Genomic DNA, 22,828 nt, shown 5'->3' with positions numbered 1-22,828 from the left:
AAAAAGAAGTTAAGAATTTTAATTTTATGTCATGTCGGTATGTTTGCATACTTTTATCACCGTTTAATGTTTTGCTAAAGCAATCACCTGCCCGTTGAGATAAGTTATATTTTCAATAAAACAACGATGATATTAAAGCCATTTTCTCACTTCCTATTTGAACAAGTTTAGTCTATTATATCTGTGGCGTGTTACACTCTTTTTCTGTAAATAATCCTGACGTAACCCAGCGTTATGGATTTTTCAATTATGTAAGCTATTGTCAGATAAATTTCATTTGTAAATGGTTTCTATTGTTACCATTTAGACCTCCCATTCAGTAGTGTGGCTTAGTGGAAATACAAATCTTTAATCTTGTTAATGTAATGAAATATCATTAACAGCTATATAAAACGTACGAGAAGATACAAAAAAATGTATAATACGTACAGAACAAACATGCCAAACATTGAGATGTGTTTCATTTGACATTTGTTAAACTGTAAATTCAGATACATTAAGTGTTATGTAATTAATGGAATAGATTTCAAATATGCTTCTATAGTCCTTTATGACTAAATATTAGGGAAGGACAACGTCATTGATTTCTATGTTAACAAGCACTTCTTTATATGCTGTTATACGTATTTCCTGTTTTCTGTTACCTTACAATTGAATATGATATAATAAAAAAAGACATTTACGGATTTCTTACCGTATTTGCTAAATTGTATCTTACAAAGTGCACCGTTGACCTGTGTCATAGCTAAATACGTAAATGGTGCCTGATTTGGTATATTTTTTATTTATTTTAAAGTTATCTCCTTTAAGGACGTATGGTGCCTTACATTATATAAACATTTGATATATTTCATTGTTAACTTCCTTAAGAATTTATTACACGTTACATAATATACATTCCAACTTATTTTTCTAAAAAATGTATGCCAACTTTCACAGTATTCTTTGATTTATTTAGGATTATTCCTTAAAAATGTATATTGTATTACTCGGTATACCTTTTATTTATTTCATAGTTATATCCCTTTTTGATGTATGCTACCTCACATAGAATACTTCTCATGTATTTCATAATTATGTCGCTTAATTATGTTTCTTATCTTACATAGTGATTATATTACATTTATTTCTTTTTTTCCCTTTTAAGTATTTATGCTGTGTTATACCGAATACATGTGCTGTGTATCACATTTATGTATAACAGAAAATCGGTGAATGGTATCCAAGCTATAGAGAAATCCGCCGCGACGAGGTTGTTCTTGCCCGTCTCCGGATTGGTCATTCCTGCATAACCGATTCTTATTTATTAAAAAGCAAAGACCAGCCTCAATGCATTGCATGTCACGAACCATTTACAGTGAAACACTTGTTATTAGACTGCATTGACATTCAGCCAACAAAATATTTTTTATGATAATAACAATTAAGAACAGATCTCAAACCACTTTTCAAAAAAGACATTATGTTTAAGATTCTAAACCTTAATATTCTAAACAGAATGTTCATAGTAGTTCCGAGATATTAGCTTCAGTTTGGTATATCTTCATTTTAAAAAAGCCGTCGAAGCGTGTTTATTTGAGACGCATGAAGTTCATAGTATACAGAGGTGGGAAGACTTGTTGTGTCCTTGGCACTTTCCTCATATTACTACTTTCTATTAATGTATAAGGGAAATCTAATCAGGTTGAAAACATATATATAAGGGTTGAAACTAGTTAATTAGCTAACGTTTAGGTTGACACCACTTCAAAGGTAATGTCAGTGCAGTTAAAGTAATTACCGCAAGCTTTCCCTCTTGCAGCTTTAAGTCCTATTTTTTCCAATCAGGTTAACGGCGTATGGTTACTTTATGATAATGGGTTATTTTAGAAAATTTATAAATCGACAAGGATCGAAATTTAAGTTTAAGATCAAATTAACTGAAAAATAACAATCAACAAAAATATCTCCGTTTAGACTACTTGAACTCTTATATTCATATTTAATTCAAATACAAATTTTGTCATCCATATTCTATTTTTCATTTCACAAATGATATACGTCTTACATGTCGAATAACTTCATTGTCTTGTTTTCAATTAACAAAGATTGAGTTTCCCTTTGTTTGGTCTTTGGCGTGACAACTACACTTTATCGTAAACAACATCGATATTTAACAAGCGTAAGTAACAATAGCTCTAAAGCAGATAATTTGCCCGTAAGCTAGAAAAAATCTTAATTGTTTAAAGCAAACGTTTTATTTCTTTAAATGAAAAAACACTACAGATACGTGAATAATCAATTATGCTTTATCAGACTTACTTATCCCCATGTTTTGCTAATGACGTCACATTACCTCAGCACGAACTTATTTATAAAGTAATAAAAATATAAAGGCCAAAAATCAGTGAAATGGAGTTCTTATAAGGCATTATATTTTTGTAAAGGTTAAAAACTAACCACGGTTTAAGCCCTACTATCAATAAATTGTCTTTTCTTTGTATTTATGTGTAACTTGTGTCTTTCACAGAGTAAGAGAGGCAGGCGGGTTAAGGCAGGAGTTCTAAAATATAGAAATCCACTATTAAGAAAACACTCAGAATTGTAATCAAATTGAACGATTTAGTAGTGTTTACCCTGCTTTGCTTATTTTTTTTAATTTTTTTTTAACATATCTAAAAAAGGGTAAATTTTTATCGCGGTATTTTAGGGCTTTTGTCTTATATTCAGTTGATTATAACAACTATTTAATGATAATAAGGATGCTTTATAGAGATGAAATATGTTTTTATTCATATCATTTTAACTTAACAAACATTTAAGATACATTGTATATAATACGCGTGATAGACAAGTTCCATTTTAACAGCTTCATAATGTTGTTTTGTCATGTTGTCATATTTTTCAAGCAGGAATCTTAATCCATGAACAGACAAAATAAGATAGCTCCCCATTCATCCTCCTTAGTCATGGTGAACATCATGATTCGTGTCATTACAGTCGTTTAAAGGTCCCAGTCGCTGTGTCACTATTAAAGCCGCCTTAGCCGTGTACCACTTTTTCACAGGTAACAATACACATTCTTTTCGACAAAACGTATCCGGAGGTGAGTTAACTAGCGTTGTGTGTATGCCAGTACAACAGAAGGTAGTTGGACTTGTTTAAGTGTTTTATCGGTTTAAATGTCTCAAGATTCTATCTGGTCGAGACCACACCACTTCTCTATAGGCTGTGTGCAGGTATAGCCTTTCTCTCGTGTCCCCTTTATCTATCCAGGAGGTGTACCCTGAGACCCGAATATTTAGCCCTGATAGTTAAAATGTTTGGCATGTTGCATGTCCCGGATTTCCAAAGGACATAACCAACGGACACTACACCCAACTCCAAATGGACTTAGTAGCCAATGGATTGGATAGGTAATGCCACAACTACTGATAAGTGACGAGTTTTTGTGTTTATCAGGAACCGATTGAAATTCTGGACAAATATTTTGATTGACTGCCAACACAGGAGGGGAAGTGAATTCGATAAAGATATACCATTGTTCATTTAACATACCGAAGCAACACTGCTTAAGCGGAATTTATGGAACAGATGTTTGATTTTCAACGTCTTCAAATTAACAGTTGTCATTGCTTCAATTGAACATGGTGTGTTATTAACGTTTGCTAAAATGGATGTAGGACGGGCATCAACAGGGACCAGGAGTAATAACAAAAAGGTGTTGTATTTTTCTAAGAGTTTCCCTCTCAAAATTACAGTATTAAGGTAATATAGAGTATTTTATAAACAATACGTTTGCTATTGTTATATTGTGACATCTTCACACATTTTAACGTTTTGTTTCTTGTTTTTATGTATTCATGGTTTTTGTGAATGTCTATATTTACACTGTTGTTTGGCCCTTAATGACTTAAATTATCGATGGGCCGTAAAACAATACAAAACAAACAAAACAAACAATATTTCTGCATCACGTGCAAATATCTGTACACGTATATCATAGTCAGCTTGTAACTGGTAATTGTTTCTTGTTTAAACAGGAAGCCTTTATTACAGATGTCAGAAACGGTGCAACGTTTGCCCTTCTGGGACACATACTGTCATGTTTATTTTTACTTCTTCCTGTATGTAATACATATAGGACTCGTTGTAACGGTGGTATGGCTATTGATTAACACAGAAACATGACTCTGTGTTATTTTATAAATAGACCAGCATTACGTCGGGCTTGAAATTCCCATTCCGAAATACTTCCTGAATCGCGATCATAAAGTAGAACTTGGTAGCGTACCTATCAATGGTGGGTCATCTTGATAATTCAGTTGTGTTTGATATAAAGTTTCCATGCTCTACTAAACACACCAGGCGTATGCTCACCATCCAGCGCAAATGAAATAAATTCCTTTCTCAATCAGCTGTATACTATCAACAAAATACTACATTTTGTATGCGTTCTGATAATTAAATGTATAAGCCTGGGGTCACGTCCCATTTATATCGTTTAACCGATGATAGTTTATATTTGTGCTTGACGTGTATCTAGTAAATCGACCGTGTATATTTATAACTGTTTCCTGTCGAAACCTTTTCTTATTTGGCATTTCTTAAGAATCTTACTTTGTTCGAGTGAAGTACTAACTCTTTTGTCTACATAAAATGAAAGTTGACATTAAGCAAACAATGTGACACTATAATGGTGAATCCTTTATCAAACATATTGGTGATTTCACCAAATCTCTTTGCCAGAATTCTTTGTCACACATATAAGACTTATTTGTACATTTAACAATAAATAAAACATTTCAGGTAATACGACACCATAGAAATACAGTAGCTATGAACGTTGTTGGAAGATCAAATTTACATTGGAAGCATTGTGTTAAATTCAGTAGCATTCAGACATCAAGAGTGAAATGTCCCCTTAACGAATGTAATAGCCATGAGGTTGACCGTTAACCATTACTAGCTAATCATTTTATGTTTACACAGGCAGGCGTGCTTATATGTTATCACATTTGTTTGCGAAGTTTATATACAGGATGCCGTTTGATAAGATAACTATTCGTGAGTTCTATACTTTTACGTAATAAACGTGTTTTGATTTATCAGTTAACGGTTTTTACATTTACGACATTCATATCAATCTTATACGTTGTTATCTCGTCATTTGTATTGCTTTGATTTATTCTGATATCCAAAGTAGTTTTTTGGTTTGCATTTTAGTTTGCCGATTAACAAAGAAAATAAAAGATGGTCATTTTTTCATTTCCTGAATATCAGTTCTACAGGAAAAAAATAGGAAGTTGGTATTCGTTTTATCGGGCCAGGACCAGGGCCCACTTGTATAAAACATCTCAACTCTTGAGATTTCCTCAAGTCTAAGAATTTCCATAGAAAATACATTGCTTGAGATTTTCTTTAACTTTGAGATGTTTTATACAAGTGGGCCCAGGTAGGTAAATGGTTATAGCGACAGTTTAGTACATGTAATATTGATTAGATGTCCATGGTTCGATACTGGTATGACCCTGTTGTATTTTAACACTTATAGCACCACTGTTGCCTTTATTTTCATTTTATCTGAATTATGTTTTCAGAACTTATCGTAAGTTATTAATTATTTTCAATGATTGATTCATTATACCAACGTTATGCCAGAAACAAATTTCAAATGCTTTTGTAGTTATGACAGTGATACAGGGATTCATGAGCTATAATTCGATTTTCAATAATTTCAGGTCTATGGCAATGTATTTTTAAATAGAAGAATAGAAAGTTAGGCAGACAATTAAGTTAAAATAATGTTCTTTATAGTTTATGTTGAATAAACATACGGAGCTTGGGTGCATTCTACTTAAAGGGGAGTAAAATCTGAACCGGAAAGAAATACATTATATTTCAAACATGATTTGAGCAATGGGTATCTACGAGGATTTGTCAAACAGCATTTTAAGGTTCTATCAAATAATAAGCTTTAATGGAACATAGCACTTGCCGGTACAGTAAATTAAACAGCATAACAAAATAATATCGCCATTTGTATGTACGTATATTCTACAAGCATGGATCTCTCGCCGCCGTAACAGGGTCAGGGTTACATTATGAGGTAATTGATCAGGCGTATTTACAGACCACAGAGCACACCACAATCCCAGTAGTAACACTCGTGTCAATATTTGTGTTTTACACAGAGCGTTTTAGTTTTAAATCACTACACAGGTAATCGGCTTTCTGCCTGACGCTTTACCGATTCTGTAACTATTCACCTGTGTATATATGAGTTGGTTTATTAACTATTATGAAGCATACATTAAGTCAAATATAAAGCCTTTTCACTAACACCTGTATAAATTTGAACATGAAACTTGTTATATGAATTATAAAAACAGATAATTATCTTCTCGCTTACAGTACTGGACGACGTGCCGTTATTATATGTTTTTAATTAAGATCACTTATGCGTTGCCGTGAGAGATCAATACTTTGATTGCACATTTTTCTCGCATACTTGCTATATAAAAGGTGAATTAGAGTGATAGTATCACGTTATTTACTGTAGTAGAAGATGAAATATTGTAAATTATTGTTGATTTTATCCGTTTAAATATCCTATCACTTTAAAATATGTATTAAAAAGCTTAGAGATAGTAAAATATGTTTTATTCAGAAGTGAATAACATCAAATCAACAATGAAATATAGAATAAATGCAAAAGGGGTAAATATATAAAAAGTTATAAATATGTTAAGAAAATCAATTAACAACAATCTTTAAAATATATTTAAATTATAACAAAACACCGATGAAAACGCCAACGTGTTGCTGTGTTGACATGTAACGTATGCCCCCGTACACATGTTTGTATAAATTAAGGCAAGTTGACGTAGATAATGATCACTTAAGTTGTACTTCAAATCTTAGATTCTAGATAAGGATTATATGATCATGTACATCTAATATTCGTTGTACTCTTATTGTTCATAATGTGTTTCCGTTACATGTTTGCAATACATTCAAGCTTCGGTGAATATACATATCTTTTTTAAAATCTTATCTTTTATCTATGTTAGGTCATTCCAATATGGCTGCCACACCAAACTGTATATCAAATTCAATAATGCATTCCGTTAGCATTAAACAATCCCTGTCACAAAAATGTCATCCTCCAATATTTCTCAAACATAATTGAGGTACATGCACACTAGATTTCAGAAAAAAATATTCAATAACTGATGAAAAAAATCACTTTGTATATGTTCATTTTCCAAGCTGAATAAAAGTAACAATTCAGGAAAAAAAATCCATTTAAACTTGTAAAAATAATAAGGGTGGTGACCATGGAAATGCATTTGTCGAGAAAAATGTAAAAAAAAATGTTTCAAATCTCGAGAATGATGACATGTATTTTGATTGGATATTTTACAATAATTCATAAAGCTAACAAGACTTTTGATACAAGTTAAGCTATATTACCTGAAGGAGAACCTGTAGTGAATGGTATGAAGGTAAAATCTCACTTGCTTTGCATGCTTTTTGCCGACCTCAGTCAGCCTTGTTCGCTTTGTGCTCAGTTGTGATTTATTCAGGGGAAATATATGCCATTATTCTGACAAGATTTGACACATTTTCTTACATTTTTCTCTTAACATTTTAGTGTACTAAAATTATCTAATTGATGGTGTGTAAAAAGACTGTTTTACAGTAGACTAGGAGAGAATATTGTATTTCAATACATTGTTTTGTATGGCATGACAGGGATATAGGAATGTGTGGTCTTATAAACCACAAACACTGTTTACATATATATAATACAGAGACATATGGTATTTTTTTTATAATCTTGCACCTTAACCTTTACCTTACTGCTTTTTTCTATGATTAAATGTCTCAAAAAGGTTGCTAAAACGTAATATTCACGTATGTTGTATTCGTAACAAATTTCCTTTCTCTAGGAAACACAACATTCATTTTAAACTTGATCTGCAGTAAAATAAAACTCGTTCCTTAGGAACGTTCACAGCCAACAAATAATAATTACCTGTTTCCTGCCAAATAATGAGGATGAAACAACAATTCCATATATCGTTTTATTTTATTTTCACAGGACACCTGTAAAATAAATCCCATCAACCCAAAGGAAAATGTTTTTTTGTGAGCGTAATATTATAATCTGATCATGCTTCGCGAAGTGTAATGCCCGCGAAGTGGTTCTGATCAGGACAACCGCGAAATATTAACCCCGACAAATTAAACAACTACACAATAGAAGTATATAACAGTTTATTTTTATATCGTTCCTTTTCTGTTGGTCATAGTACATTAAGTTTCATATAAGGTCTTGCTAAAATTTGTTTTAAATATTGGCTAGGTTTTACAGTCCGACAAATGACCACTTTTCGTGCGGAGAGACATATATTTGATACGAGTGACAAAGGATCGTTTACTCTCCTATGAGTGATCAGCAGATACTATCTTTCTACTACCTTGTCTGTAAGGTTATCGCTGTTTTATCCAACTATACACAGCGTAAACCGCCTTAAATTCTCTCTCTGTATAACCCAGTGACCAAATGTGCTTCAACCAGAGTCTTTCTCCACAATCACATAAGATTGTGGTTTTCTAAATATTAACATCTGTCGATTATTTCACAACAATTCTTTTGTGTTCTTACAATCTTAATAATCTGAAATCACCTTTTTGTCGAGTTACGTTTAAACCTCACCTAATTTCATTATATTTTATTTTCATGCTGATATTTCATTCCACTTGCCGTAGCTATATAACTCACACTTGACTTATTTAAGACAGATTAAACGTTCATGACTTAAATTGTTTATATCCATGAATGCACCGTACAATCAGCACTTTTATTTGTTTATTGTGTTTGCTTGTATACGACTTTTTGCTATAATTTTTGCATATCAGCATAATAAATAAGGAGAAGTGATAATGTACAAATAACGCTATAGTTGTAAATTACTTATACGTTCATTCAACCCTTTGTATTTTCTTGATTATAATTGGTTATGACAGATTTTCAGGAAATTTAAAATAAACATATTCATTTGAAGAAATCTTCAGTATTTTAACATGCATTGAATACTTTTGGTGTTAATATTATGCTTTTGGATTTTGTAAAGAGTACAAATCTAGAGGAACACGAATGTCACTGAAATACATTAAGAACTATTAATTCTAGAGGACAGATTCGTCAACTTCACTATTAACTCTACAGCACTTTCAATTCTATATAAAATAGCTATTTTATCTACATAACGAAGTTCTAAAAGTTTACATTGAAAATAACGGTATAATGAATACCCTCCCAAAAAATCTAGTACCGTCTGTATAATTGTAAATGACTCGAAGCCGTCTACATTGTTTGTGTTTTCATCTGTATCGATTAAAGCTGAGATTATGTCTGTGTGAAACTAATCTAGTGTTGTTTTGTATTTCGTTGTTTTCTATAATGACGATATATTTGACAATGATAGGTACACAACATATACACCCAGGTACTTTACTTAAAAAATGCTTCGTGTTGCCAGGTTGCTCCTGAGTTGGGACGGTTGTTCGCCACCTATCAGTTGATTCCATCTTTTAAACTCTCGGAGAAGCATCACTGTTATGTTGATTCCCTCCATGGAGTGGATGAACTTCCGGAACCAAGACCTCCATCTGTGCTCAAAGACGTCATATTTGATCCAAAACAGTATTCTGCTGTGGACATGAGAGCTGTTCAGGTAAGATAAAATAACAATGTTGCTAAAGTAACCATTTATTACATTGAATTCAGGCAGCTCCTTGAGGTAACCTACTTCGGGTTTTTTCAGTTACTGTGAAACCTATTGACCTTGCATTTGCCTTGATATGCAATGTTATCAAGATGTTCGAGTTAACATAATAAAGAGAGGTTCATACTTTTCTCTAGAAGCTAAAGATTGTTATGTACTACTTGTTTGAATAAAAAATGGCATATTTACACTATCTCTCATATTTCTTAAGTCAATATAATACAAAAACTTTTTTGGCCAGGATTTGTGTGATTATACTGAAATATATGTATTCAATATGTTCTACAGTGCTGTTTTAAATGTTGCATATAATGCGACTTAAAACCATGTTTCCTGTCCAAATTTTCTTTCGTTTTTAAATAAATCTTCTCAGATTTAATATATTATATTATACTTCTATTGTGCATTCTTAATTACCATTTTAACACCCTTTATCGGGGCTCCTAAAATACCGATACAAAATTCAAAAACCAGTTTGATAAAACGTGTAAAATTGCTCTAAACATCTTAGCTTCAAATATAGATGTAACAAATTATCAGGTTCCTGTGAATCAATTTGATGAAGTTAATAGCAAGCTAGCTATAATTTTGTTTTACCAATCTACTGCAAATAATACACAGATTGATGCATTCATCATAAAAACTAACCCATTGCAGGCTCCTGCAAAATTGCTTAAGCAACCATTATCTACGTTGGTGGAGTATTTGACAGAAGGTTATCAGGACGACATGTCCAAGATGCGCGCCATCTACCGATGGGTGACAGCTCAACCTGTCGATCAACTAAGTATTGAGAAGAAGGAACCGCCCCATTCGCATACACAGTTCCAGCTTTGGCGAATAAAACACCGAAAAGGAAATTATGCCCAGCTTGTCAGTCTGCTGTGCAGGTGTAGTATATCATTATCTTATTCATCACAAGAGGTATTTTTTGGAAGTAGGACAACATTTGGTTTATATTTTTAATCATTGCAAAATAAGTCAGGATACGTACAATTGCGCTAATATAAATACTCATAAATACAAACAGAATTATACCTTAACCATTATAATGTTGAAAAAGGGATAATATTTATTTCCAGCATTAAATAGAAATGCGAAGATATCCATTTATCCTGTAAGTTAGGTTATATTTTATACACAAATACGTCTGTTATGCTATCATTCGATTTGAGCAATTCAACGTCTTTTTGCACAGAACATTCTATTATATAATATTGAGGCAACGTGTTTGGGTAATATATTTATGTATAAGGCTATATTAACCATATAGGCATGCGTTTTTAAATAATGGATGTTGCCAAAATTTGTGCAAATTATTCTGCTGATGAAGCCATGCCCATTTTAACCACTTCCATTAAAAGACAGTTTACAACGTTAAGTTTGATCTATTTATACCCAAACTCATTATCAAAGATAAATGAAAATAATTTTGTTTTACATAATTGCTTTTTCATTCAGATTTGCACAAATTCCCTGTGTTATAATACACGGCAAGTTAAAGGGTTCCACATACGAGGTCGGTGAGCGGATGGATGACGAACAGCATTATGGGGAATGGAATGCCGTCCTCGTGAACGGCGACTGGCGCTTTATCAATGCCTATTGGGGCACGTGTGCCGAGGGTGGAGTCGAGGACACCAAATGGGAAGTGGTTGAAAGAGGAGGCGGGGAGGACGTCAAAGGAGAACAAATAAGCAAACAGCTTTTCTATTCTTGTGACGAGAACTACTTTTTAACAGATCCTGATCAAATGGCCAGCACTCATCTCCCAAGTGATCCGATTTGGCAGCTTAAGAATAAGCCTGTATCTGAGGAGAACTTCGAGGAAAGAGCATTCCTGAAAGACAGATTTTACAATTTGAAGCTAAAATTGATATCGCCACAACAATGTGTTGTACATGCTACCGGGGAAGTCGAGATCAAATTTGAACTTCCAAAAGATAAGTGCATGGACATGGATTTTCAGTATTTAATGTTTAGACTGAAGCGCACCTCTTCACAAGGTTCTCTACACAGGTAATTACACAGGATACACTCGTGCTCTAAAAGACCTTTGAAACAAACTTTCTAGTACTTATTCAAATGTTTGTATTCTAATTATTTGCATTAATGCATCCTTTTGTCTGGAAAATGTATATAATATGATTTATATAGCGTTAACATTTAGTTAAGCACACTTACGTGATAACAGTGACTTATAATGGGTCAGGACATGTAGCTTTTAATCGCATTTTCAACAAGTTCTCTTTTTCATATATTAATATAAAAGAATATATTAACCTGTAGTATATGCTATATATTTATATATCGTTGTTTGCCCTCAGATATGACCGGTACGTGTTCCTCCATCGGCTCAATGAAACTATTCTCGTCATCCGGATTCGTTCACCTGTCGTCGACACGTTCCGATTTGAATTAGTCGGCAAGGACGTAACAGTGGATGACCCAGCTTACGATTACGATTGGTTGACAATATTCAAAATCATATTTACTACCGAGAAAGAGAACTGTGAGCCTTTCCCAGAATGTCCTGTCATAGGTTGGGGGCCAGGTCGGGACACAATCGAATGCGGCCTTGCTCCCATGAGCCACTTTGCCGGTGAGATTGAGGCCAAGGACACCGGTGCATTGGAGGTGAAATTCAGTCCGGTGGACGGGAAAGACTGGAGCGCAAAGTCAGTGAGGGCGGAGTTAGTCAAAGGTGGAAATACCGCGGAGGACTTATCAGATCACGTTGTGCAAAGGTACGAAAATGGCGACATCATATTCAATGTGAACACGCCGCGTCAGGGAGAGTACGCCCTGAAGTTGTATACAAAAGAGAACGGAGAGGAAGTAGACCAAAACTTTTGCAACTATCTCGTAACCTCTAGACAAATAGGTGAGAATTTTGCCTTCCCTCGTGGTTTTAATGAGAAACTCGGTCCTAAAAAAGGAGCGATGACAGCGGGGATTACGGCAATATCACATCCTTCGGGATTTATCCAGACTGAAGACGAAGAAATTGTGCTTGAATTCCAGAACGACAACAACATTGACCTTTCTCTGAATTTATCAGGCAAGATGGTTAGACCCGAAGTGGCCAAGAGACTGATAACCCAGGAACAAGATGGCAATATTTGTCGGTTCACTGTCCGTTTTCCCCAGAACGGAAACTATGGACTCAGACTGAAGGGCAACACAGGAAAGGGATTCGAAGACATGTACGACTATGTAGTAAAGTACAAGAAAAACCGAACAAAAAGGACACAGGTAGTTCCTGCAGCACAAGCACAGATTGGCAGCCAGACAGCCACGTCAGCTCGACCGTCGGATCAACCACCAGCTGGGGGAGTAAGAGAGAAGTCCCTGGGATCTCGTAAGTTTACTTCTTAACATTGTTCGGTCCATCAATTATTAAATTATCCAGAGGCAATGAGGCATTTCGTTGTCTCATATGTTTTAATCGACTGTTTCGCAACGATTTTTACTTCAAAACAGAACTTTTTCGGGATATCTCAAATCGTTAATGGTTACAGTTAATAAGTACCACTATGCCTGTACAAATTAGTTTTTTCCTACTCATTAACGGCTGGTGTTACACTAGGATTTATTAAGATCTCTTCTGGAGAAAAAACAGTTGCCCATTCGATATATGAAGTATGATCATAATTATGTTAAAATCAAAAATATTCTGAACTTCCGAAATAAAAACTATCTATAAAAAAAAATACCAGAGAAATCAGGGTAAAGCAAAAGCATTTTTGTTTGTAATTAACTGATGTATAATTCACATTTGCAATAAAACAATTTGGACAATTTACACTTTAAATTTTTTTATTAATTAAGGACTTTTGTTAAGGTGAATATGTGGTTATATGAACCTTAGAAGGTGATATTGACCGAGACGAAGTCGGGATTTATATCACTTAATAAGGTCCTTAAATTTTTATATTAGGTGCTAAAACAGTTCATCGAACTTCACTCGATTATGATCTTGCCATTGAGGATTAATTTGAAATGTGAGTTTCCTAATATTTATTTGTGTAACTACTATGTTACCTACGTTTTTCACAGTTATGCACGTTTATCTATTAAATATCAGATAAACTTTTTAAAGTATTATCTTCATGTATCCTTAGTGCTTAAGTTGTGATTTTGAATTTGTTTAAGACCATATAAGATCAGAGGATAACAATTTTATTTAATAAAAAACGTTTTTATCAATAAAGGCGCATAGATTAAAAAAAAGGGCTAAATTCGTCGTCACAAGTAAGCAAGAACTTATCGTTAGGTACCTGTTCCAATATGTTACGTGTTTAAACATTGTTAAATAATGATAAAACCGTTTTGTTAAACTAATAAAAACAAAAATGTTGGCTACGTTTGTAATAACACCAATTAGAACGACATAGGGAATAATGCAAAGACATTGAAATACAAAGCGGAATTAATGGTGTTGATTAATTTATTTGATAAAATTTATCAGTATTTATCCTCTTGCCACATACATGTTTTATGAAATTTAGTTTATATTTCTATGGTATACGTAACTATTACATTATGTTCCCGGCGGCCACGGCAGCCCCCTTTGCACGAAACGTAGTGCGCCTAGGGATTTGGCATGTTTTTCTCTTTGTTCAAGTTTTTTTTTCATTAGGTCTTGCTAAGTCTTATCATGGTGTATCACGGTATCTGTGACAGGCCGTGAGGGGAAATGGGCTGCTGAGCCCCGGAGGTTCCAAGGCGCACTACAGTTCGGCCCGCGGTCTACAGTTACCATTACGTTTCCTCTCGGCGCGTCACGTTCTGAAAACGGGTACCTCACGTTTTTCACGTTCTGTTATGACGTTCTACGGATGAAACGTGGACGCCGAGTAGCTTTGGAGCACGTTTGTGCCCACGGTATAAAAAGAACACCTCCCAAGCAATAGTAATCATAATATCCTGAGACTCGAATTAAGCTCCCACAACGGACCGCCTCCAAGTTTTGTTACGGCCTTAAACGCGCTGTGACGTTTTGTTGCGACTACGGCCTACTTGGTTTATTATCCGCACCGTGACTGCCGTGTTGTCTCACGTCAATTTCGTTTTGTCCACTGTGGCCTTAAACGTGATTGCCGTGGCCGCCGGGAACATAATGTAAACGTAGCATTATGACCTTGCTGAATTTCGTTTCATGGAATCCAGAGTTGTTGCTCTTTACACTCACCAATCACTTTTAACTTTGGTAACGACTGAATCAAACAATTAAAGCAAACATGAAAATAGTGCAATCCACGTCATGCGTTTTTATCTATCAATATTAAAATTCATAAATAATTTTAAACTGTTATACATGGAATGCTCAAAACTATCGTTATTGTTGAAATAATGACATTGAAAGTGATTTTTATCCCAATAAGACATTTCATTCTACCAAGAATACAAATGTAATGAATAGTTAAGCAAGTTATTGAGTGTGTTTACGTACCAGGGGCGTTTATTTCCGGTGTCCTGTCGAGAGGTACGTGTGTACGTGTGGAGTATTGTCAGCTTAACGTGATCGCGTAAATAAACCATGTGTATTCAGTGTTAGGTTGCGTTTGTGGCTTTTACATAGTTTTTGGCATAGGCTGTAAGCGCTCGTAAGACCAGAAAGTTGGTGACGTCATAAAAAAATGGGATAACCTGATTTACCCCAGAATGGTTTGAGCTAGCAGTATATAAGCGAGGCTTCATCTCATTCTGGGAGAGAATTCTGATGCTGACAGAAGAACACGGCGAGATACAACAACGATAAGGTATATACAAAGGCTGGATAAGTCTTTGTGGAAGGACTGCATAAGTCTTTCATAGCGTGGTAGTTGTTGGTCGCTGAATAAGTGACCAGTGGTCGTGAGGCAGTAGGTTAGGGTGACTAGCGGATGTTAGGCCTGTGCACGGTGTAGCTATTACACAGTGTGAGCCGGTGCTCTACGCTGGATAAGCCGGGGCGCAAGGTTGTCACTGCGCTGTACTAGTGCCCGGAGCACTTGTAATAGTCGTGTGCTAGTTGTTAGTGCCGTGCGCCGCGCTGAATAAGCCGGTGCGCTGTAAGAACAGAANCCCCCCCCCCCCCCCTATTAACGTTAAATGTGTATTGTAATTGTGAGTCCCGTGACAAGTAGCACGACCCTGTTTATTGTATGCAACTGTATCATAGATTTACCGTATTAAAAGCCTTTGTAAATAATACTAAATATAGTCTGATTAAGTTTGCTTGGGTCCAATTTATATAGGAAGTCTCTGCGCTACTAAGCAAGTGCGCTAAGGCGAAGCTACCGTAACTGCACAGCATATCCCGAGAGGCACTTGGGACGGACCAAATAGGTCACGGTGCACGTTACACAAATAAAATCCATTACAGATATTTTCAAATCAGACACAGTTCGTATCGTTCTATCATACTGGTACCTAATATGTCTGCATCAATCTAATTTAGTTCAATTGCATAATTGCTAACAAAAGAAGCTTCAGCGAGGTTCCTAACAAAGATACAGAGACTCGTTTTACCAAACAATCTAACTGACAATGGAAACTCAACACACACACAAATGTAACAAAATCAAGTGAAATTAGCATTACCAAAATACAGATTTTGGGCTTTTCCCATGAATTCATGACGTTACTCAATTCGTGACGTCACAATGGGTGTTTCTTTTCTTATTTATGATTGTATATGCTAAGTAAGAATCATGTGATGAATCTGTATATATTGAAATTTAGAATGAAGCATGTATGACAAGAAACAAACGGTATAATAAACTTCCTACCTTCTATAGATTTGCCAAATCAACTCCGTGAGCGTATCAGGAACGCCATTTACGAGGAGAACGATAAGGATCTAGAATCAGCAGTGGAGGAGCTGAAAGCGCTAGGTCTGCCTACAACAAAAAATGACATAGATATAGCTGAAAAGGAATTGGACGTCTTCCGATGTCGACGAGGTGAGAAATCCGATTTTATAAAAGTTTCCTAAAAACCTTCATATTAATATATTTACATTTGCTCTGCATCGTTCGAGTTCAATGCATTGGGCAGGCAAATGTTGTTATGAGACTATGACAGCATTTGCTAATGTAACGTCATCAATCTCTTTTGTAACGTCATTCATTTTATTGTTGTCAAAACTTAATTCCAAAGGAACTGTTTGAAATAACTAAATAAAGCATAACTACTCTATCAAAAGTAAATAAAAATAATGATTTTTTTAGCAAATATTGTGATGGTCTAATACACACATTTATATTGCTGACAAACGTACATAACACCCAACGGGCTTAAATAATTTAACAAAATATCAATCAATAGGTTTTTTAAGTTAACATGTAGACGTACAACCGTAAGTATTGATTTAAGCCCAGAAGTACTGGTGAAATGTTTCTAACGAGGTCGTCCTGAAGATAGTCATACCACTGGGGTCAGCTATATTTATTTAATTTTTAGGTTAAACCAAATATGTCTTGTAATGTAAAACTCATTAACACATATAGTGCATAATCTATTTTATTCCATTACGTTTTCATGACCATACAAATACACTGTATCTTATTTTTAGAACTGGTTGAGGCAACAACTGAGAAGGACATGCATATTATACGCGAAGTTTTGAAAAAAGTCCGGGAGAAGCAGCTGGAAGTCAGACTTGAACGAGAGGTCGTGAATGCACGCAGCATGCTTGAAAGGATTCGGAATATCAACAAGTAATACATTACCCGCTGTTTCGCGGTTACTTATCACAAAGGACAATAAGAAAAAATGTTTAGAAATGCTATATTTCAGTACTGAGAATATAACCTATGTGAAAACCATGCTTTTGAACCCAATAACAACGATCGGCATTTCCTTATTTATTCATTTATTTATTGTATATACTTTTATTTAATTTTCATTTTTCTATCATATTGATTTGTTTCTCATCATAAAGATTGCAGAACTTCTTATATTTTATTTCTTATAGCAATATAAATATACATACGACTGCTTTGAAGATGGCTCCAGTAATAATTAATTATTCCATCGTATGATATAACATATCGGCAAACTCCTGCTTTGATTTGTTTTGTTGTTGCTGATCGTTCATATCAGCGTTTTGTTTTTGTATTTTGCCCATGTGTTTTATTTTACCAAAAGAAATATTGAAAATAAATACAATAACAACCTGATAGAATTTTGAAAATAAATACAATAATACCACGCTAGAATTTCAGCATATCCAAAGTTTGATCCTCCTATATTCTTCCCGAAAGTTGCATCATAGAACAAACAAGTGCAGCTGTCGTGTTCGACATCGTAAGCCTTATGCTCCGACGGTATGTCGGTATAAACGTTGCATGTTAAAATAATATTTCATTTGTTTTAAGACTTTTGCACGCTGTTCTCACTCTGGACCAGAAGACGATAGCAGAGATCCGCTGTTACAATAACCCCCCTCCTGCAGTTCACAGGGTGATGATGGCAACCCTGCTTCTGTTGGGCCATTGGGAGGAGGAGACTGAGGTACAAATATTCATTGTTCTGGACCGCTAAAGTGTACCAATAAATTATGTATTGACTACCTCGGAACAATCCCTAGTAAAAAATGAGGTTGTTGTATCAAATCAATTGTTAGATATTTAAATAAAGAAACAATAAATACATATTCTTTTTTAGAAAAACCTTCAAAACTTGTTTAAACGAAACAAACATACCAGTTTTGTTGGAATGGTTAAAATTGTAGTATCATTACCGTTACAAAGCAGCTTTATGGTATAAATTGAACACTATCTAACAACAGGAATGGAAAAATGTCCAAATAACCCTGGGTAAACTTGGAAAGGAAGCCATTAAACGTAGGATACAGGAACTAAATGTGGACTCTATCGCCTTGGATGTTGCGCTTGGTGCACGTGATCTGATACGAGACTTCTCCCTGGACCAGGTTCGCATGGTCAGTGCAGGTGGCGCCACCTTCTATGTGTGGGTAAGTGGTTTGCACAGCCGATCACGGTTTTCGTGAAGTGATAATAATCCTGACATTAGTTTTCTTGTGGTTAAATATCTAAACTGATGCTGATAGCATTTCTACTATCTATGACAATTGAGATGTGATTAGTAAAATAATTTATTGAAATAATAATTGAACAATGAAAACATCACCCTTAAAATTTAAATATGGAAAAAGTGCTATAGTTTTTCACCCTTATGGAATGGTATTGATATTGATATACCTGTTTACAGGTAAAGGGACTGACCGAGGAACTGGAGAAGAGAAACGCTGAAGTAATAGATAGTGTCAGGCCAAGGACATCTAATAGACGGAAACGTGAGCGGACCATGTTTCCAGTAGATTGACACGTGAACAAGTGAAACAACGGAAAATCAAAGGACGACAGGAATTATGTCCCTTGTTTAAAAAGGATTGATAAGAGAATTACTTTCCTTTTAATGATGTGCCTTTTCAGTTGTAAACGTCCAATGTCTATTTGTAAATAATGGATAGAAGACATAGGTTTCATTATGAATTGTATATATTAGAGTACATCAAACTTTGTTCATATTTAACACACATGTAGTATATTAACTTTTTTCGAGACTTTTGTTCTGTGTTTAAATAAAGAACGTTATGAGGGTTGCGTCCCTTTTAAGATATGCTTTGCAGTTGTAGACGTCTTGTTTCTCTTTGTATATCAATGACAGAAGACATAGGCTACATTATACTTTGTGTTTATTGGAAATCACAAACCTTTGCATATATTTTACATACATGGTATAATGATTTGTTTCACGTGAACATACTTTCACATGTTTATAGCATGTGTATCCTTTTGTCAATGCAATATGTTCTGTTCAGGTTGACGTTTTGTAATTGATTTGCTGCACGCTTATCATTATTTTGATAGATTGGTAAAGATATCTAGATATCTAAAAATAGTGTTTCATTCGATTCGTCACTTACACGTGTATTCTATAAAGGTATTGGTGCTTAGTATAAGGGAAATAAAGGTAAATTTATGTTATATATATATATATTTCACCAGTTTCACAGACATACGAATACAGTTTGAATATGTCACTACAATGACAAAGTACGAATGACTTTTACGAGTGCGGCGGTATATACTCCAATAAGAACGGCAGTACATCGTGTTACACGGAAATGGTGTACAAAGTGAAAACGATGAACACTACAACAGAGAACGTGTTACCGTGTCAAACAAGTGGAAGAAGTAATAGGCATATGCTGCGTCATATTATAATGACATCAAGCTGACGCCATATTGAAAAGACTTTTTTACTTAGTTTTGCTTATACCTAGTATTTACTACTTTCTTTCATGTAGTTATCAAATCGTGTAAATAACTGAACATATTGATGAATGTAGCAAAAATGTACCAAAACATATTTTTTTTTCTGAAGTCCCTTATCAGCATGTGATCAGAAAATCTGCATCTTGTGATTTGTAATACTGTCATCTAACTTTTCAACACGAATTGGTGAACGGCTAGAGAGAACGGTGAAAGAGTAAGAATGTGTTTTTCGTTCGCCCTCTGACAGAAGTACACTTATTCAATAATGGAGTAAAACAGCTGTAGTTAACTGCAAAGATTACATTGTAAATGCTTTTATTTCTCATCACCAGGATGACCATATACGTTCGATATTTCATAACATTCTTCCCTCTATTTTGAATAATAATGCTTGCAAAAATATGTTTATATTATTCTATTTATTGTCAGATTCATATCTTACAGTTATAAAACAAAAAGTAAATATATGAAATTGCACGTGCCACACTTATTAAAAATGCAATATATATTAAATATATTGTTATTCCCGTGAACTCCTTATTTCTGTTTATCATCCATAACCCGTAACTTTGAGATTCTTTTCCAGTAAAGCTCCGAAAATCAAATAAGTGCAGAAACTTACTAAAGGTAACAAAACGAGTATATCTGCTCGGGTAAAAAGATATTGACAGTACCGACACTTCCACAGTGAAGCCTTAATAACATACACATTTTAGATTCTGGCAATATCTCAATGTTCATGATAAAGAATAGGAGATATTTGACAATAAAATCTGAACACAATTCCAGTAGTCAAGTAATCTTTTGTATTTCTTATTTATTTCCTTTTACTTTGAGTTGAAATCCTACATAAATACGTTTATTAATGATGTTGTGACATGCAAACCTTGTACTATTGTTTGATCGATACTTTGATAATAGTAAATAAATGGCAAAAATGATATGTTACTTTTCTTATTGATATTTTGGCATTACATTTCTCTCATTCCATAAATGTGAAGTGCACCATAGGTGCCCCTCTTCTAGGTTTGTTGTTTAATTAAAAACCTGGTAGCTCTTTCTGATTTAAACATGTATGTATATTACTTACACACATAAAGAAAACCATATGACGTTGTGGGTAGGCACAACAACCATCAGACCAACGATCAGATCAGTAAACAAGATGTAGCTCCATCGTATTAATAGTACGATATGAACACTTTGCATAGATATTTATCATAGTATTTTGAAAAGAAAAATTGTTTTCACAGAATTATTTTACTCTTGTGTTTCGAAATATCTGGAAGCAAAATGTATAAATTGTGATGATGAAAATACCTTTCTCACTGGTAGTGTCTAGGTACAACTGGGTGAAATCTAAATGGAAGGCGCGTGATATTTGTCATGATATGCTCTGCTATAAGTTAAGCCACATTTGGAATTAAAAAAGCAAAAAGAGGGGTCAATTTGTATACACCTAGAAAAGAGAGTGTTTACTTGACTTCATTTATGTTGACAAAGTATGTTCATAAGTGGAATAAATGAAAATTTGGGTGTTGTACAATATATAAAGCACAAATAATTGACCCACTTTTCTATATTGGTCAATACAAAATGTAAACAATTACCTGTGTGTTCTTTGCCAACAACAATAAGGGACACGCGCTGTGATTCACATAAACTTCCCTGAGATTGTTTGTAACAAGTTCACATTTATTTGGTAATACATAATTGGGAAAATCTAACATGTTAAGCTCTTGATCCATTAGTGTATCCAAATAAAACAGTACAAATTTCGAGAACGATCATTTGAACGGCAATAACATATACTATATGCACAATGATACATGATATATCATTATAACAGAACAATCAATTCGACCCTAGCACACAGGTAAATATTGGTCATAGCCTTATCAGGTCTATGATCAATCCTGTAGATTTGTTCTACACAAATTGCGGAGCTCAAACATTGTGGAAACTATACAAAATGTTTTGAGATCACAATGTGAAAACAATATAACTTTTGTGATACGCGTTTTCAATGTTGAAAAAATATTTGTCAAAAGAACGGATCTTTGGATAATTTGTTTGGGATCTTTCGTTAGGTATAATTAAAATTATTTGTTTGTTGGAGCTGTGAAATATAACAGAGGCGTTGAAACAAGTAAAACATTTATATATACAACGGTATATCGTTTCAAATACAACAATGTATCGTATCACACGATATGTAACCCAGCACCGGTGTTGCCTCCCAAATGTCACTTGCACACGCGTACGCGACACATGTCTCCACACCCCACAAGATGGGGGGGGGGGGATTATTTCACGTGAATATTGGCCAACACGAACAGTTCACTCGCGATTCTTTGGCATGACCATACACGTGTCGATGTCCATCCCGGACAACGTCCACTTAGTCTCTTTTCGCGCTTACCACCAGTCCAGATCATCGTTTTCTCCTTCGCGCCCGTGCTTTTTCACCCCAAGCTATCCTCTTCCTTCGGGCCTCTATCCTTCTTCGTCCACCTCCCAAGGGCGACAACTCGGTCATTACTTTCGTTTATGGTTGCACACCACCATTATTTAAAAATACTATCCACATGCAACAAATAGTGCATACATTTATTCTGACAATATTAAAAACGATTAATTTGAATTAGTAGTGTATATTAGAGAACAAGTTGTGTTCTAAAATACTGTAAGGAGGCAGGACCAAATCATCAAAATTCTTATAGTCAATAACTGTATCAATTGTAATGATAGAATGTATCC

General features: G+C 34.5%; 1 protein-coding gene across 3 annotated transcripts in view; it reads left to right on the top strand.

The window, feature by feature from the left end:
* The window catches only part of LOC110457720, a 29,680-nt gene extending 8,677 nt beyond the window's left edge, over positions 1 to 21,003 (top strand). For 2 of the 3 annotated variants that reach the window (XM_021509134.1, XM_021509296.1), the window contains 9 exons: positions 9,531 to 9,725; positions 10,434 to 10,666; positions 11,238 to 11,795; positions 12,104 to 13,137; positions 16,562 to 16,726; positions 17,338 to 17,482; positions 18,143 to 18,278; positions 18,556 to 18,741; positions 18,999 to 21,003. In XM_021509134.1, coding sequence (XP_021364809.1) covers positions 9,531 to 9,725; positions 10,434 to 10,666; positions 11,238 to 11,795; positions 12,104 to 13,137; positions 16,562 to 16,726; positions 17,338 to 17,482; positions 18,143 to 18,278; positions 18,556 to 18,741; positions 18,999 to 19,112 — 2,766 coding nt within the window. In that variant the 3' untranslated portion in view covers positions 19,113 to 21,003. Of the gene's footprint in view, positions 1 to 3,045; positions 3,701 to 9,530; positions 9,726 to 10,433; positions 10,667 to 11,237; positions 11,796 to 12,103; positions 13,138 to 16,561; positions 16,727 to 17,337; positions 17,483 to 18,142; positions 18,279 to 18,555; positions 18,742 to 18,998 lie in introns of those variants that run through there. The other variant, XM_021509217.1, reaches the window with a different exon arrangement.
* The last annotated feature ends 1,825 nt before the right edge of the window (positions 21,004 to 22,828 follow it).

Source organism: Mizuhopecten yessoensis, unplaced genomic scaffold (genome assembly GCF_002113885.1).
Source record: "Mizuhopecten yessoensis strain PY_sf001 unplaced genomic scaffold, ASM211388v2 scaffold179, whole genome shotgun sequence".
Lineage (NCBI taxonomy): Eukaryota > Metazoa > Mollusca > Bivalvia > Pectinida > Pectinidae > Mizuhopecten > Mizuhopecten yessoensis.
This window is presented reverse-complemented; position numbering and strand designations above follow the sequence as displayed.